Source organism: Geotrypetes seraphini, chromosome 4 (assembly GCF_902459505.1).
Source record: "Geotrypetes seraphini chromosome 4, aGeoSer1.1, whole genome shotgun sequence".
In the NCBI taxonomy this organism is placed as follows: domain Eukaryota; kingdom Metazoa; phylum Chordata; class Amphibia; order Gymnophiona; family Dermophiidae; genus Geotrypetes; species Geotrypetes seraphini.
The window spans coordinates 179,783,529-179,802,974 of record NC_047087.1 but is presented as its reverse complement, the minus strand read 5'-3'; the positions used below and the strand labels follow the sequence as shown (position 1 = coordinate 179,802,974).

General features: G+C 45.6%; 1 protein-coding gene across 14 annotated transcripts in view; it reads left to right on the top strand.

The window, feature by feature from the left end:
• The window catches only part of KATNB1 (katanin regulatory subunit B1), a 301,411-nt gene that overhangs the window by 264,593 nt on the left and 17,372 nt on the right, over window positions 1-19,446 (top strand). For 12 of the 14 annotated variants that reach the window (XM_033941724.1, XM_033941727.1, XM_033941731.1 and 9 more), the window contains one exon: window positions 10,686-10,802. The exons of the other annotated variants lie outside the window; for them this stretch is intronic. In XM_033941724.1, the coding sequence (XP_033797615.1) occupies window positions 10,686-10,802 (117 nt within the window). The remainder of the gene's footprint in view (window positions 1-10,685; window positions 10,803-19,446) is intronic. 14 annotated transcript variants of the gene reach the window in all.

Genomic DNA, 19,446 nt, shown 5'->3' with positions numbered 1-19,446 from the left:
CAAGACCCACTCCAGCACATCTACACCCTCCCAGCCATTGAAGCCCTCCCCTGCCCATCCTCCACCAAATGGCCATACACAGACACAGACCGTGCAAGTCTGCCCAATAACTGGCCTAGTTCAATATTTAATATTATTTTCTGATTCTAAATCTTCTGTGTTCATCCCACGCTTCTTTGAACTCAGTCACAGTTTTACTCTCCACCACCTCTCTCGGGAGCGCATTCCAGGCATCCACTACTCTCTCCGTAAAGTAGAATTTCCTAACATTGCCCCTGAATCTACCACCCCTCAACCTCAAATTATGTCCTCTGGTTTTACCATTTTCCTTTCTCTGGAAAAGATTTTGTTCTACGTTAATACCCTTCAAGTATTTGAACGTCTGAATCATATCTCCCCTGTCTCTCCTTTCCTCTAGGGTATACATATTCAGGGCTTCCAGTCTCTCCTCATACGTCTTCTGGCGCAAGCCTCCTATCATTTTCGTCGCCCTCCTCTGGACCGCCTCAAGTCTTCTTACGTCTTTCGCCAGATACGGTCTCCAAAACTGAACACAATACTCCAAGTGGGGCCTCACCAATGACTTGTACAGGGGCATCAACACCTTCTTCCTTCTACTGACTACGCCTCTTTTTATACAGCCCAGCATCCTTCTGGCAGCCGCCACTGCCTTGTCACACTGTTTTTTTGCCTTTAGATCTTCGGACACTATCACCCCAAGGTCCCTCTCCCCGTCCGTGCATATCAGCTTCTCTCCTCCCAGCATATACGGTTCCTTCCTATTAACGGAACCGTATATGCTGGGAGGAGAGAAGCTGATATCCTAGGAATAAGCAGTAGATTTCCCCAAGTCATCTCAATAATGGCCTATGGACTTCTCTTTTAGGAAATTATCCAAACCTTTTTTAAACCCCGCTAAGCTAACTGATTTCGCCACATTCTCCAGCAATGAATTGCAGAGTTTAATTACACGTTATATGAAGAAATCTTTTCTCTGGTTTGTTTTAAATCTACTACTTAGTAGCTTCATCGCATGTCCCCTAGTTCTAGTATTTTTGGAAAGAGTGAACAAGCGATTCACAACTACCCTTTCCACTCCACTCATTATTTTATAGACCTCTATCATATCACCCCTACTGACATTTAATCGAGGAATCTTGCTTAAGCTGTTCTACAGTTTTAGATATAGTGTCCATTTTAGAAACCAAAGTTGTTACCTCCACAGAAGATTTCTGTACTACCGATGTCAAATCCATAATCGCTTTCCAAATAGTTTCAAGTGTAATCGCTATGAAGGACTCGGAACTATCTGCTCTTGAGTCACTTTGATGTTCTCAACGTCCTCCCAGTGGGGAGCCACCATCACTCAGAGTTTTCTGGCGATCACGTTCCAGCAAATCCATCTTGCTATGACAACAATCCCACCTCTGACGTAGGACATGGCAGTTGAATCAATTCCAGGGGAGAAAAGGTGACATCTAACCCCAAAAGCTCAGCAACTCCTTCCAGCCGTGTATTATCAGGGTTCTCGCCTCCGGTTTGAATTGCTGGATTCCCAGTGAAATAGCTTTCAATGCTTTGCTGCAGCAGTGAGAAAGTGTGGTCTAATGATGCAGTAATCCGCACAGTTCCTTTCCTTTTAGTATGTGACATCATACAAATAAAACCGCAGCAATAAAGAACAGGAAAATCACAGTTCAGCAAGAGAGAGATACAGAGCTCACTAGGTATGTGCCGCCTTCTTGGCCACTCCCCCTATGATATACCCTATGGTTTGGAAATCTTTATTCAAGTTCAGCAGAATCAAACCACCATGATTCTTCTTCAACTAAATGTCAAGGAAATCAGTTCCTCTTTAAACCTTTCAATTGTTTTGACTCAGAGTAAAAGATCCCTTCTGCCTACCGGTTTGCAGTATCGGTATTTTACAGACTGTTTTTTGGCTTCTCATTCATAATAACTTCCATCTTTGTTCCATTGTCAACCACCATAACTTCCTACACACATCTCTCCACCTGGTGATATTATTGACTCATGTGGACACATCTTGCCTTCTGGTGTTGTCTACAGGACTTAGCATCAAACAATATGTCTTATATCATCAGTGCTGCATTATCTTTTACGTCTCTCTCATACTAGTGGAAAAAAAAATAAAAAAGACCATGAACAAAAGCACTTCAGTAGGTGTTTATCTCAAGACTGTCGGGTCCGGATTCTGTATAGAACGCCCGGTCTCAGAAGCCGATGTGCATCCTATTCAGAATTGCACCTAAAGTGAACCCGATTCTCTAACTGACGTCCATATTACAGATGCCGGTTAGAGAATCAGGTTGTAAGTAGATGCAGCCGCTGACATCGCGGCAAGGGATATCCCTGCTGCAATAAGTTTAGCAGCTCCTATCCTGGCCGAATGATCGCTGGCAGGAGGGCTGCCCACTCCCTCCTGCTGGATCTCTCCCCCGAACTATCGCCGGGAGGAAGGGATGCTCAATCCCTTCTGCCAGAACCCCCCCCCCCCCCGTACATGGCGCCAACACCCCCCCTAACCTAGTAAGATGACCGAATAGACGGGTCTTCTCTCTGTCCAGCCGGCAGGCCCGCTTCCATCTGAATGAGGCGGGCCTGCCCCTTCCTGGTACATTGTGTGATGCACCAGGGAGGGCCTAAGGTCTGATTGGCTCAGGGTCCATAGGAGGAGCCTTAGGTGCCTGGGCCAATCAGGCCGTAGGCCCCTCCCCTGTGCAAACCCACAATGCACCGTGAAGGGGCAGGTCTGCCTCATTCAGGTCAGGGAGATCCGGGGGGGCGGCGGTTCAATTTACAGGGGGGGTTCCATCAGGAGAGATTGGACATCCCTCCTGTCAGTAGTCGTTTTGTTCAGGGGAAGGTGTTCTGGCAGAACAGATTGGGCATCCCTCTTGCCGATGATCGTTCTGGGGGGGGGGTTCTGGCAATAGAGATTGAGCATCCCTCCTGCCAGTGATCGTTCCATTCGGGGGGGGGGGGGCGGCAGGAGAGATTGGGTATTCCTCCTGCCGGCAATCATTCTGGGGGGATTCTGCCAGGAGAGATTGAGCATCCCTCCTGCAGGCAACCATTCGGGGGAGGGGGGAGTTCAGGCAAGAGGGATTGGGCATCCTTCCTGCCAGTGATCTATTCGGGAGGGGGGGGGTTCTGGCAGGAAGGATTGGGCATCCCTCCTGCCAACGATCTATTGGGAGGGGGTTTCTGGCAGGAAGGATTGGGCATCCCTCCTGCTGGCGATCGTTCGTCTGGGACAGGCGGCTGCTAGCGCAGCTGCTAAACTTATCACAACAGAGAAACCCCTTGCTGCAATAAGCTCAGCGGCCGCGTCTACTACAATGTAGGCCAGCATTTTGCTGGTCTACATTAAATGCATCTCCCACTGGTCTAGGGAGACGCGGACGGCCGCCTAGGTCTGCCTAAGGCTACTTTCAGGGCAAACCATGCCTAGTCTTAGGCGGGCTTGCTGGCCTCCCTAGGCTCCCAGAGGCACCTTACATGTGTCTTTGAGCATGTTGAGGTTTTATGTGACCCTGAACCCCAGCATTGGAAATGGGAGCAGCCATTCGGAGATGAGGGTCTCTCAGTTTTGTCTGAGGGCTCCCCAACCCTGTATTTCTTCCCCATCTACCTACCGTTTCTTGTCAGTCCTGTCTAGACTGTATATTGTTAAGCACACCATTAAAATAATGTTTTTGTTTCTCTTTTGTAATAATTTGTATTGTTGTTTGTGTTTTTATTTTTTACCCTTACATTTTAATTGTAAACTTGCTTAGTAACTTGATAAGGACCAGAATCAAATTTTAATAAAAACATGAAAAAATATAAAACAGAAAAATTGAAGAGAGGCACAAATGCTGCAATTAAAAATATTATATTATGTAAACAAAAAATGATACATATCTCAGCTGTTTGTGCTAGAGGGGCATGCGATCTCTCTTATGCTATGTCACACCACCCCCAGAACAAAAGAGCAATCAACAACCTATATAGTATCCATTCTGGCTTAATTGCATATGCATATTTTCTACAATTATAATTATATATTAATGACTCAAACAGCTTGTTGTATAGCCTTCTCCTTATATGATATTTTTCTCCAACTTCCCTTTTTCAGTTGTCTGACATACTCATGAAATACCTACCATTCTAAGACTATAAAAATGTTTGTTTTCCTACTTCAGAAACTAATTTCCCAAAAACCTCTTGTTACTTGTTCTAGTCCTAACTCAAGAATAGATTTTAAAAAGTACAAGCACAAGCTCCAAACTCTCTCTCTTGCTCTTTTTCATTACTCTAGCTAAAGCAAAGCATCCTCTTTTAACAGCTTATCCTAATAGCAATAATCTTATTTATCTACTGCTAATTTATCTACTGCCTTATCTCTGTTTCTAACTAATGACTATCTTTGGTTATATATTGTTTATTTTTGTTCTCCCATGTAGGTGCTGGGCTGGTTATCAATAACCAATATGAACTCTACCATTTCATATAAATGTCACATACTCATCACCAGATGGCAGTAGCAAGTTTCATATACAGACAGTCCCCGGTTTAAGAATGCCCAACTTAACATCAAATTCTCTCCCTTCCTGTGCCAACGCGCCCCTTCTTCCTCCCTTCCTGTCAAAACGCGATCCTCCTCCCTTCGGTGTGCCAATGCGCCCCTTGTCATCTTTCCCTCCATTCAGTGTCCTAAATTTGTGCCTCTTGTGGGTGTTTACCTCCTCTGGCCCGCTCTCTTCTCTCAGTTGCACTTCGCAAAGCCGCAGCTGCTGGTACCTGCACATGGCTCACGGCTGACCTGGAGGGAAAGATGACAAGGGTCGCGTTGGGACACCGAAGGGAAAAGGAGGGTCGCATTTTGACCGGAAGCGAGGAAGAAAGGGCACATTGGCACAGGGAAGGGAGAGGCAGGGTCATATTGGGACACAGAAAGAAGGAAGGGAGCACAAACTTCAGACAAAAGAAGGAAGGAGAGAGAGAGCATGAACTTGGGACATAGGATGGAGGAATGGAAGGAGTGAGGGAAAGAGATGCTGAGGTAGGGTAATAGAAAGGGAGAATTGTTGGTCATTAATGTCTTGAGTGAGAGGGAAAGAAATGATGCATATGGGAAAATTAAGAAAGAATTGGGCATAGGGAGGGAGAGAGAAATATTGGATATGGTGTTGAGAGATGTGTGAGGTTTAAAAAAATCTTTATTCATTTTTACATCTTACAAGTGTATCAATAAATTGACAATTGAAATTAAATACATCACTTGAATTTCTGCCATATTTAACAATAATACATAAAATTTAACCCCTTCCCTCTCAACCCTACCATAGCATGGTTAATCAACTATATTTTATGAAATATTCTTTTTTACTGATCTAAACATTTAATAAAATTCAGAATTGCCCCCTCCCATCCCTTCACTTGTATTGTACTTATAATGGAAAAATGGTATCTATTCATTACAATAATTTGTCAATGGCCCCCATATCTCTTTAAATTTTTTATAATTCCCTTTTTGTATGGCTATTGTTCTCTCCATCTTATAGATGTGACACAATGAGTTCCACCAAAAACTGTAATTAAGCCTGCTCCAATTATGTGTGATATGTTGTATGGCGACTCCTGTCATAATTAATAAAAGCTTATTATTATTTGATGAAATTTGGCTCTGTTCTCATTGACATACCAAATAGAATCGTGTCATACAACAAAGCCACAGGATTCTCTAATAAACAATTTATTTGGGTCCAGATTGATTTCCAAAAGGTCAAAATAAAGGGATAATAATATAACAAATGATCTAATGTCCCAATCTCAAGATTACAATGCCAGCATCTATTAGACTTAGAGCTATTTAACTTCTGTAATCTAACTGGGGGTCCAAAATGCTCTATGTAAAAGGAAAAACCAAGTTTGTCTCATAGATGTGGACACTGTACATCTCATTCTCCAAGACCAAATTCATGGCCATTGAGACGCAGTAATTTGATGCTTGACCTCAATACTCCAAATGTCCCTAAGTCCAGTTTTAGGTTTTTTATTTACAAATCTGTTTATCAAGTTATACCACTGTGCGGCCTGGTGTCCCAAGAAGTCTATCTGAAAGCATAAAAATTCTAAACTATATTGTGCATTAAGATTCTTCCATTCAGGGAGCCCTGCCTGTGTGAGGTTTAGATGCATGAGGAAGAGAGAGATGAGAGGGAGAATTGTTGGATGTGGTGGTGGAGAGGGAACAGTGGGACACATGAGGAGCGAAAGTGAGTGTAAATCTATCTTTTCTTTTTATTTAAATTACAGTACTTTATTTTGAGAACTGTTGATTTAATGCTTAATGTTCTTTAATGCTTTTATAGACTGTACTGTACAGGATTTGAGTTACATACAAATTCAACTTAAGAATGGTTTAAAAAATGGAACTCGTTCTTAACCGGGAGACTGCCTGAAAATACTCTGTCAACTGTTGCTGTGGCTTATTAATAACTATGTTCATGTGGTTTCTACATTGGACTGGTACAGCAATATATCAGCAGGAAACATCTAAGTGACACTCCTTTCCAGCATTTCAAGGCTGACTGTACGCACATATCGTGTGCCACAGCTCTGCTCAATGCTGTTAGCATTGCAGCTAAGCATGTTTTATTCTCATGTATTAATGTTCAGCTATGATCTCTGTTACTTTAAAATCTTCTTTGTACAAACAGCTTCTAACTCCTGCTCTAGAAATTTCTCTTAGTCAGTGCTACCTGTAACCCCATTTATTATTCCGATGCATTAACATAAAGTGTAAGTGTCAGTCATTTAAAATTCACACCCATGCTTTTACCGTTTCATATTTTCTCCTTTTTACTGTTTCCCCCAATTTATTTGTCCATTGGCATCTTTGCTCATCTGAATACTTTCTCAGTTTCTCTTCTTTTCTAGATTTTGCTGCCTGTTTTTCTCTTTCTGCAATCTCTTGATTATGAATGCTAACCATTTTTTCTTCCCTTATCAACTGTTTCTTTAGAAAATTATTGCAGCTTTTTCCATGTTTTCATTTTCCTTTTTCTCTATCTTCTTAAAGTTTTATCTACTGCTGTTTCTATTTCCCTTCAACTTTCCAATCCAGCCCCTTAATATAATTCCTTATCCTAAAAATTGACCTAACTCTCTATAGCTAGCCACAGATGTATATGCAAGTTAGTCCAGTAAAAAGTTATCATTTAAACTTGTTTGCTGATCCCTTATTTGTACAATTGTAACTCTAAACCATAAGTTCTAGTGCAATGTGTCTTGTGGTCCTGTATGCTATCTGAATCTACAAGTTGCTTGCAGAATGCTGTCAATCATATTTTGAACTCTGCCTCCTTCCCAGGGAGCTGCTCCTGCCCCCTCAGTTTTTTCTTGCAAATAAGTTGCTCAGAAGTGTTTCTACTCTGCTTGGACAATGCGACAGCGGTGGCCTATGTCAACAGGCAAGGAGGCACCAGAAGCTCCCCATTATGCCTAGAAGCTCAACTCCTCTTTCACTGGGCAAAAGCTCATTTGCAGGCCCTCTCAGCCACGCACATAGTGGGAGTGGAAAATGTGCAGGCCAGCTTTTTCAGTTGGTAGTCACATGACCTGGGGGAATGGCACGGGGACAGAATTTATTTCTGCCTCTGCAGATAACTGCGGAAAATCATTCCATGTCATTCTTTAGTGTCTATCTCAACCTGCAATACTCGACCCACAACTCTACATCCTACTGACCATGACCACAGACTACATAACCTTCAAAAAAGAAATAAAAACCCTTCTATTCAAAAAACACATAAAACAGAACTAACACAATCGGAAATATCCCAAGCATCATCTGCAACTACTACATATGTACTTCCAATACCATGACAACATATGTACTACCAATATCATGACAACTCAGATGTGATCCTTAGCAACACAAAGAAATGTACAAACTACTCCCTAAATACTTCTAATCTCCGGACAATCCATTTGTAATCCGCCTTGAACCGCAAGGTAATGGCGGAATAGAAATCCCTAATGTAATGTAATGTAACCTCAGTCCTTCTACACCAGCATTCTTCAATGCAAGGCTTGAGGGTCAGTGGCTGTGCCCATTCATCCTCTGATTCTTCCCTCTTTCCTTAACAAATGACACGAGAATGGTTACCTGCAGTTAATCATAGGGATGGGAACAAGTTCTGTCCCCGTGTCATTCTGACTGTCACCCCAGACATTCACCTCCATAGCTACAGGTGGATCTGATGGCCTCGGCTGTAAACCCAAAGGTGGATCACTTGTACAGTTGTTATGAGCCCGGAAGAGTGGGGTTAGAAGTGTTAGTCCAAACTTTGCTGGAGAAAGAGCTCTTGTACATGTTTCCCTGTGGTCCATGCTAGAGCGAGTCATCCGCAGAATTGTGAGTCGCACATGTTTTTGTATCTGTTTCTATAAAGCTGTCTGAATGTTGTTGGTTTTTTTTTTTTAATTTCTTTATTCATTTTATAACTTACATCAAGTGTACAGTAAATATCAAACAATTATAGTACAACATCACTTGAAAATCTACAATATCATACAACAAGATTTAACCCCCCCACCCCCCTCCCAAATTCATATACAACTAAAATATACCACATGAAACAGAGGAACAGTCTTTTTTGTTTTGGTTACAGGCGTGGCATTGAAAAGGGCAAAGGGTACGGGCTGGGTGAAGAGGCTACAAAAATAAACCTGCCAGGCCATTTGAAAAAAATACACAATTGGGAAGGAAAAGTTAACTGTCTGAATGTTATAATGTTTATTGGTAAAGTTACAGAGCAGAACAGAATTGTATTGTCAGGGATTCCTCCCTCTTTCCAGTTATGTCTTTCATTACAGTACTGCTTGATTGCGCCTGAATGAACTGAGGGGGCAGGAGCAGCTCCCTGGAAAGGAGGTGGAGTTGAAAACATGATTGACAGATTTCTACAAGCAACTTGCGAGTTCATATACAAGGCCCTACTGTTCAGGACCACCAGACACATCTACAAGAAAGAAGATTATCGAGGTAAGAACCTAATCTTTCTTTAAACACTGAGGGCCTGATTCTCTAAAAGTGCGTCCCGATTTTAGGCAGCTGTAGGCGTCCTACAGCTGTCTAATCAGCCAATCGGGATGCACGTTTTTTTAAAAAAAATGCTCCCCAGGCAGGCCGCCTATATTGAAGGCGAGGCCCGCAAGACACCTAGGCCCTGATTCTGTATAGGACGCCCGGGAGAGGCGTCCTATTCAGAAACGGCCTAAACTAAACCCCGATTCTGTAACCGGCGTCCATGTTACAGACGCGGGTTAGAGAATCGGGTTAGATTAGACACGGCCCGCTACACTTATCGCGGCAAGGGATCTCTCTGCCGCTATAAGTATAGCGGGCCGTGGCCCCCTGACCGATCGCTGGCAGGAGGGTGCCCAAACCCTCCTGCCCGAAGATGCACCCCCCTCCCCGACACTACTGACCGCCCCCCCCCCCCGACACTACCGACCGCCCCACCCCCGACACTACCGACCGCCCCCCCCCCCCCCGACATTACCGATCTCTCCTCCCCGACAATATCGGTCGCTGGCAGGAGGGTGCCCAATCCCTCCTGCCCGAAGACGCACCCCCCCCCCCGCGCTAACAACCCCCACTCCACCAAACCTGTTCTTACAGATGAGTCTTGCACCTCGAGCAAGCAGGCACGCCTCGTCGAAATGAGGCGGGCCTGCCCCTTCCTGGCCCATCCCGCCGAAGCCTAAGGCCTGATTGGCCCAGGCTCTAGAAGCCTGGACCAATCAGGCCTTAGGCATAGCGAGTCCGCCCATCCCTACTAAGTCTAAGGTCTGATTGGCCAATCAGGCCTTAGATTAAGTGGGGATGGGCGGACCCGCTATACCTAAGGCCTGATTGGTCCAGGCTTCTAGAGCCTGGGCCAATCAGGCCTTAGGCTTCGGCGGGATGGGCCGGGAAGGGGCGGGCCCGCCTCATTTCGAAGAGGCGTGCCTGCTTGCTCGACGTGCAAGACCCATCTGTAAGAACAGGTTTGGTGGAGTGGGGGTTGTTAGCGCCTGGGGGGGTGCGTCTTCAGGCAGGAGGGATTGGGCACCCTCCTGCCAGCAACCGATATTGTCGGGGGAGGGGGGAGATCGGTAATGTCGGGGGGGGGGGCGGTCGGTAGTGTCGGGGGTGGGGCGGTCGGTAGTGTCGGGAGGGTGCGTCTTCGGGCAGGAGGGATTGGGCACCCTCCTCCCAGCGATCGGACAGGCCGCGGCCCGCTATACTTATAACGGCAGAGAGATCCCTTGCCACGATAAGTATAGCGGCCGCGTCTACTTACAATGTAGACCAGCATTTTGCTGGCCTACATTTTAAGCTTCTCATCTACTAGGGAGACGCGTAGGGCCGCCTAGGTTCAGCCTAAGGCCCGCCTAAGGCCCTTAGACGAGCTTAGGCATCTTGTGGGTCTCCCTAGGCTCCCGGAGGCGCCTTCAGGCCTGCCTGGGGAGCATTTTTTTTTTTAAAACATGCATCCCGATTGGCTGATTAGACAGCTGTAGGACGCCTACAGCTGCCTAAAATCGGGACGCACTTTTAGAGAATCAGGCCCTGAATGCTATTCTTGGGCTGATCGTTGACTTTAATTCTGGATGTTTTTTCTTAGCTATGTACAGACAGGTTGTACCTCTCTGAAGATGATTCTGCAGCGTTTTCTTCCTCTCATAACAGAGAGTCTCTCTGCGCCCCCTTCTGTGGGAGTGGATATTTCCAGGGAGGAGAGGTAAGAATTAATTCAGCATCCAGGCAAACTGGGTAGTGTCTGCTAGAGAATGACACGGGGAAAAAATTTGTCCCCATCACCGCCCTGTCCCCACAACCACCGTCCCATCCCCACAACCACCGTCCCTGTCCCCACCCCATCCCCATGACATCCATACAAGCCTCAGTACTACAATATTTAGCTTATTCCTTCCTTATAAATCAAAGTTCTGGCTGCTGAACTAGAGAAAGAGATGTTCAGCTGGCAGGGCTTTGTTTATAAATTTTTATAAACACAACTAATACTACTTTATCCTAAAGCAAAAAAATAAAAAAAATAAATATAAATTTTTTTTCTACCTTTTGTTGTCTGGTTTCTGCTTCCCTCATCTTCTCATTCAATTCCTTCCATCCACTGTCTGTTTTCTCTCTGCGTCTTCCATTTGCTCTGTTACTGTGCCTCTCTCTTCCCCCCCCCCCCCCAATTGGTCTGGCACCCATCTTCTTCCCTCCGCTCCCCCATAGTCTGGCATCTCTGTCTTCTTCTCTTCCAGTGTCTTCTCCACACTCTCTCTTTCCCATTCCCTTCCAGCATCTTCTCAAGTTTCAAGTTTTATTGTGTTTAATATACCAACCATCAACATGTACCTGGCCAGTTTACAATGCTAAAAAGAAAAAAAAAAGATAAAAAGTAAAATAATAATTGTATATATATGGGGAGGAGTGAACATTAAAAGACAATAGACAAGGACTTACATGAATTTGAGGGTATTAGGTGATGGAAAGGTCAATAAATACATTATTAAAATGAAAGTTAAAAGAAGGGAAGAGGGGGGAGGATATAACATCAGGGTTAGGGTCGCTTCATAAAAGCGGTTGAGATCATTTTTTTACTGGTTTTGGGGAAGGAAGTATTTAGAGATTATGATATGCATCTTGAAAAAGAAATGTTTTTAGTTTGGTCTTGAATTTATTGAGAAGATTTTCATGACGAAGTTGAGGTGCCATGGCGTTCCATAAGGTTGGAGCAGCTACGAGAAGTTAATTTTCCTAGTGTAGTAGAATTCTTTGATGGAAGGAACGGCCAGTAAGTTTTGATCTGCTGATCTTAAGGTCCGAGGAGAACAGAAAGGGATAATAAGTTTGTCAAGAAAAGATGGAAGATGTGAGAGTTTGATTTTGAAAACCAGCATTAAGATTTTATAGGTGATACTGTGCGTGATGGGTAACCAGTGGGCTTCTTTCAGGAGAGGAGTTACATGATCATATTTCCCTGCTTTATGTATAAGTTTGATTCTCCACACACTCTTCTCCATTCCCTTCAGCGTCTTCTCCACACACTCTTCTCCATTCCCTTCAGCGTCTTCTCCACACTCTCTGTCATTTCCATTTCCCTTCAGCGTCTTCTCCACACTCTCTGTCATCCCCATTTCCCTTCAGCGTCTTCTCCACACTCTCTGTCATTTCCATTTCCCTTCAGCGTCTTCTCCACACTCTGTCATCCCCATTTCCCTTCAGCGCCTTCTCTACACTCTCTGTCATCCCCATTTCCCTTCAGCGTCTTCTTCACACTCTCTGTCTTCTCCATGTCCTTTTAGCGTCTGTTCATTTCCTCTACCACCCTTCCCTCTCATCATCTCACCGCCCTTCGGCACCTCTCGCGCAGCCCCCCTCCCTTCCTCCTTCCTACCTACCCGAATCTATCTCCCACCCTCCCCTTTACCTTCGCGGCGCGTTTTGAGTAACTTCTTCAAAGCCATCGGAGCCTGCAAACAATAGCATGCGTGTGTGGGCGGAAGCTTCTCTTCTGAAGTTGACCGGAAGTTGCGTCAGAGGAGAAGCTTCCACCCACACATGCACACTACAGCTTGCAGCCTCCGACAGCTTTGTGAAGAAGTTAATCAAAATGCGTTGCAAAGGTAAGAGGGAGGGAAATAGATAGATTAAGGTAGGTAGGAAGGAGGGAGGGAGGGGGCCGCGCGCGATTGGGGACTGCACGCATTCCTTCCCTTAACTGCGGAGATGAGGTCATTCCCCGCTCCACAGGGCAGTAGATGGCATTGTCACTGTACCCGCAGTGAGCACTTTATACCCTCTTCACCGTTTCGGCGGGTTACCCGCGACTAGCCGTGGGTAACAGCCAAAGTGTCATTCTCTAATGTCTGCCTTTTCCCTTTCTCCAATACTTCTCTAACCTAGCCTTCATGATTTTTCTCTGGAGAAAGTTTGCAGTACCCCAGCATGTCTGATTGCCATAATGAGTCTTACTCTTCAGCCTGGCCTTGAGAGAACATTCTGATGGTAATAGAACTAGCTGATATAGCTAAGGAATTTGTGATACCTCGTGTATATTATGGGCCTAAGTTGATAAGGTTTTTTTCTGTATCGCCTGGTAGACCAGTATAGTTCCTTTATGAATGGGTATTATACCTCACTGCTACCAGCAGGTGGAGACTGAGATCAAACTTGTATATCAGTATAGCTTCCCCTCTACTAATCCAGTCTTCCACAGTCTCCGGTAGCAGGTGGTAAGGCTAATATCGGCTCTCCTCTTAACACTGTTGGAACTTTGTTTTTGGACTCCTGGTTCCCCTTTTGTGCCGGATAGAGTTTGGACGGGTCTTGCTTGGGGATCAGTCCGACCTCGGGGGTGTTAAACCCTTGGGTCTCGTGCTGGGTCTCTCCCCCCCACCTTCCTCCATCTCCCCATATTTTTGTAGAGGTGCCTCAGTCGGCGGCCTGGCCCCCTGGTTGGTCAGCCCTCCAGCTTTGAGAGCCGTGGAGTCTGTTCTGTTAAAATAAATCCTGAGGTGTGCTGGTCTAAAGGGCTAAATTCCCTTTAACACTGCCTTTTTACTGTATTTTCTCAGCTAACTGGCACTTTTCTTGCAGCTAGGGCAGTTTTCAGCACAATGAGCACTTTTAAAGGGAAAAAGTGCTCATTGTGCTCTAGACACGAGGTACTCACGGCCGGCCTGTGCAAGCGTTGTGCAGGCCGGAGTGGTGGGGAAGCCTTGTTGGCAGCAAATGCCGGCGGCTAGAGCACCCCACCGCATGTACCTTGCGAGTCGGTTTCAGATTGCGGAGAAGCCTGGACTTCCCCGACACTCATGCGGAGGATTCCCTAGCTGCCGATGGTCAGTGAGAAAAGGATTCTCTTGCCTCCGGAATGGCTGGGGATTCCCTTTTCGCGTCGGTCGATTCCTCAGCGTCAGGACAGTCCCAGGCTTTTCAGACGTCGCAGGCCACAGAGGGCTCCGATTTCGGCGGTTTCAGGTCCACTTTCAGCAGGAACCTCCTCCTTCATTTCAGTTACCTTAGGTAACCTTCCCCCTGTTCTGGAAATACATGGGTAAGGTATGGCAGGGTCCCCTGCTGGGGCAGGGAGTCCCTTGGGGCTGCTAGGGGTCTTTCCCTCTGAATTTATGTTAGCACTTTGTAAATCTTATGTTCTGGCAGCAGGAGGTTCCGTGTCCACTCCGTCTTCCCTGGCGTGGCCCCACATAACGGTGGTTTTGCCCCCTCTACTCCTCTCTCATCCAAACGCCCGAGGGTCTCTTGGGATGAGGATTTTTACCTAGAGGAGCAAGATGTTATTGGCGAGGACCTGGACCCTTGGAGAAAATTCCAGGATCCTTTTGGGGGATCGGATTCCGCCAGCGAGGGGTTCAAGAACCCCCCAGCTGTAGGTTCGTCTGTGGTGTGCATTTTTCAGTGGGAAGTGCTTCATGAGTTAACTCTGCAGGTATCCTCGGTTTTGCACTTTGAGAACACCGTGTTGGAGCCCCTCCATACGGTGGACCCCTTGTTTAAGGGGATCCGCTCTGCTTCCCGCTCTTTTCCTATGCATCGGAATATGCTTGCACACTGGCAGGTGCTGGAAGCCCCTTTTCATTTTACACGCTCCATGGCCCACTTGTATCCCATTCCTGAAGGGGATAGTGACACCCGTAGTGGACATGCTGGTCTTGGCCATTTCTAAGAGGCATACCAGCCTGTTGAGGGCGGTGCGGCCTTGAAGGACCCGGAGGAGCATAAGTTGGAGTCCCTCCTTAAACAGAGTTTTGATATGACTGCTCTGTCAGTCCAGGTGGCGATGTGTGGTGGGCTAGTGGCTCGGGCGTGTTTTCGTTGGGCCCAGCATGTACTTGACAGTAAATCTGAGAACTGGAACTTGCTAAAGCAAGAAGTTGCCAAAATTGAATTGAGTGCTTCTTATCTCTCAGATGCCATGTATGACCTATTGTAAGCTTCTGCCAAGTCATTGGCCTTTGGAGTGGCAGCACACCATACCTTACGCTTCGCGCTTGGTCGGTGGATTCGGTGTTCAAAGCTAAGTTGACGAACTTCCCTTTTAAAGGTTCTTTCTTGTTTGGTGAGGACCTGGACAGGTTGGTTCAGACTCTCACTGATTCCAAAGTGCCTCGTTTGCCTGAGGATAGGCCTAGGCCGCTGGCTCGAGTTGGCGCTGCTCGTGGGCATGATTTCTGCCACTTCTGCTCTGGTAGAGGGGCTGCCTTGTTTCCATCTTCTGGGCTCTCTAGAGGCAGATTCTTCCAGCGCATGCAGTCCTTTCTTGGGGCCTGCCGGGATTGCAGGTAGCACCCCCGTCGGGTCCCCTGACACCTGTCCTGCCCAATGACTCCTTGCCGGTGCCCGTCTTGGTTCCGGTGGGCACATGACTGAGAGAATTTTATCCAAAGTGGGCAGACATCACGTCCGATCAGTGGGTTCTGGAAGTGATCCGGGACAGCTGTGCTCTGGAGTTTATCCGGTCCTTGCCAGACCGTTTTCTCGCTTCTCCCTATCAGGTGGCGTGAAAGCAGCAGGCCTTTCATCAGACCCTTCAAAGACTGTTGGAACTTCGTGCGGTGGTTCCAGTTTCCCTGCAGGAGTGGGGCACAGGTTGGTACTCAATTTACTTTGTGGTGCCAAAGAAAGAAGTGACCTCCAAACAAGTGCAAATAGATTCTAGTGTGTATTCTTCTAAATGCTCCACCTTCAATATTCCTAATCTAACAGAGATCAAATCCATTGTCAACTCAATTAATATCAAAAGTTCCTCTAATGACTTAATTCCTCCTTTCTTTCTTAAGAAATTTTTTACAATCTTCGGTCCAGCAATACTTACTTTGGTCAGTGAAAGTCTAAAACAAGGCATCGTTCCTAAATCTTGGAAACACTCTATTATCTATCCGATTATTAAAAACCATAAAACTAGTTTAGAGGATATGTCAAACTATAGACCTATTGCCAACTTACCATTTCTGACTAAATTAACTGAGAAGATAGTTTTTAATCAAATCTCTGACTTCATCGAAAAAACAAACATTCTTCACCCAAACCAAACAGGTTTTAGGCAACACCACTCAACTGAACATTCATTAATAGGCATGTCCACAATAATTCATTATTTTCTAGATCATCATCAATCTGTTTTGTTAATATCATTAGACCTCTCATCAGCCTTCGACACCATCGATCACGTATTATTACTACACAGACTTCAATCAATAGGAGTTACTGACCAAGTGCTCTCTTGGTTTCAATCTTATTTTTCAGATCGCTCCTCCTCAGTTTGCTTCAATAACTCTACTTCTAATGTTTCTTCTACTGTAAATGGCGTCCCACAAGGTTCCATACTGTCTCCTCTTTTATTTAATATATTTCTTGCACCTTTATTAACGTTATGCCAATCTATTGGTTTCAATGTCTTCGCTTACGCTGACGACATCCAACTCTTGCACCCTATTGATATCGATAATCCATCAAATACCTCAGAAATTAATGCGAAATTAGAGAAAATTCACACTTGGTTAGATACAAATAGGCTCGCTCTAAATACTAATAAATCTAATGTACTGCTGTTTCCGTGGAAAGACAATCCCAAACTTAAATTCCCTATTATTATCAAGAATCATTCCTTACAAGAAGTAATAAATATTAAAATACTAGGAGTTATTTTTGATCATAAACTTTCCTTTCATAATCATATTAGCTATATTATATCATCATCTTTTTTTAGGCTTCGCCAAATTCGATCTGTTGCTCAGTTTCTTAATAATAAATCCCTCAATATTCTCATCCACTCATTCATTATCTCAAAAATAGATTACTGTAACGCTCTGTTCAAAGGCATAGCCCAAAAGGAAATTAAACGCTTACAAATTATACAAAATACCGCTGTTAAGCTCATTTTCAAAGCAAAAAAATTTGATCACGTAACTCCACTTCTCAAGGAAGCTCATTGGCTTCCTGTTGCTCACAGAATCATCTATAAACTTAGCCTTCTTACTTTCAAATCCTTATCTTTTAAAACTCCGGCCTTTATCTATAATCTTCTAATCCCTTACATAACAAATAGGACTCTTAGATCCACTGATCAACATTTGTTAACAATTCCATCTCTCAAAATTATAAACACACGACGTCAATATATTTTCTCTGTTACTGCACCCCAAACCTGGAATTCTTTACCTTATTATTTAAGACAAGAATCTAACCTAGAAAAATTTAAAAGTAACCTGAAATCTTTTTTATTTATTGACGCCTTTGTAAGTCAACAATAATTTTACTATAAAATAACTTCAAGATTATGCTCTTTTCCTTCCCTTATGTACTTTCCCTAAATGTTTTACCCACCTTTTTATGAAAATGTAACTTCTATCCCTCCCTTACCGTAATTGTTTCTGGTATTGTCAAAAATGTTTTGTTTGTTTTGTCCACACTCTTAATCTGTATTGCTTTTAACTTGTAATTTTGAGTTGTACATCGCTTTGAATTAAGATAAAGCGATTAATCAAACCCAAATAAACTTGAAACTTGAACTTGACCTTTCGACCCATCCTTCCTTCTGCATGGAAACTCTGCGGTCTGATTCTGGCGGTTCAGCCGGAGGAGTTTCTGACCTCTAGATCTTACTGAGGCCTACTTGCACATTCCTATTCGGGCCTCCCATCATCGCTTCCTGCGCTTTGCTATCTTGGGGCAACATTATCAGTTCTGTGCTCTTCCTTTGATCTGGTCACAGCTCCATGGATGTTCACCAAGGTGATGGTGGTCGTTGTGGCGGCGTTGCGAAAAGAGGGCATTCTTGTTCATCCTTACCTGGACGACTGGTTGATTTGAGCCAAGTCATTCCAGAAGAGCACTCGGGTCATGGCTCAGGTGGTGGAGTTTCTGCAGTCGCTGGGATGGGTAGTCAACCTTGCCAAGAGCCGATTGCCTCCATCTCAGCGCCTGGAATATCTAGGGGTCCTGTTCGACACCTCCTTGGGGAAGGTCTCCCGTCTGAAGGCCCGGGTTAGCAAATTACAATCTCAGATTTGCTGCTTATGGCATCCCGGTGTCCTCGGGCACAGAATTTCCTCGAAGTCTTGGGGTTGATGGCGGCCTCCCTCGATGTAGTGAGGTGGTCGCGGGCCCACATGCGTCCTCTTCACTAGGCTCTTCTTCTGAGGTGGTCGCCTCAGAGGCACAGTCTGGATCACCCTGTTCTGCTTCCGAGTTTAGCTCGGGGCAGTCTTCGCTGGTGGCTCCAGACCCCCCATCTTGTACAAGGGGCGAGTCTGGACCATCCGCAGTGGACAGTGCTGCTCATGGATCCCAGTCTTCTCAATTGGGGAGCTCAGTGTCTAGGTCACTCAGCTCAGGGCACCTGGTCCCCGGAGGAAGCTTCTTGGTCAATCAATGTCCTGGAGACCAGAGCCATCCGTCTGGTGTTGCTAGCCTTCCAGCCCTTTCTGATGGGCAAAGTCAGGGTTCTGTCAGCCAATGCCATGGCGGTGGCCTATATAAATCATCAGGGGGGCACCAGGAGCACTTTGGTGGCACAAGAGGCGACTCTGCTCATGGTCTTGGCGGAGTTACACCTTAAAGAATTATTAGCATCCCACATAGCCGGAGTGGAGAATGTTCAAGCGGACTTTCTAAGTCGTCACATGCTAGATCCTGGAGAGTGGTGTCTAAGCCTGATGGCCTTTCAGTTGATAGTGCAGTTGATAGTGCAGCCCCTCATGGACCTGATGACAACGCCAAAACACCCCGCTTCTTCAGTCGTCGCAGAAATGGTCAGGCCAAGGGCCTGGATGCTCTGGTTCAACCATGGTCAAAGGAGGGGCTGTTGTATGTGTTCCCTCCGTGGCCATTAGTGGGCAGAGTTCTTCTCCGCATAATTTGCCATCTGGGCCTCGTCGTTCTGGTTGCTCCGATTGGTACGCAGATCTGGTGAGGCTTCTGGTAGCGGATCCTCTGCCTCTCTTGGACGACCTTCTAACTCAGGGTCCCATTCCAATGTTCGATCCAGGTCCCTTTTGTCTTACGGCTTGGCTCTTGAAAGGGGTCACCTAGGTAAGAAGGGGTATTCAGATAAAGTGATCTCAACTCTCTTGGGGTCCCGGAGGCTTTCCACCTCTTGGGCTTATGTGAGGGTTTGGCGTCTATTTGAGGAGTGGTGTGATGCGCGTGGAGTGGTCTCTTTTCGCGCTTCCCTGCCTATCATTTTAGAGCTCTTGCAGGATGGCCTGGATAGGGGACTGGCTTGGTCTTCTCTCCGGGTTCAGCTTGTAGCCTTGTCAGCCTTAATGGGGTTTGTGAAAGGTCAGCGTTTGACTGCCATTCCTGATGTGATTCGCTTCTTGCGGGGTGACTAAATTGCTTAGGCCTCC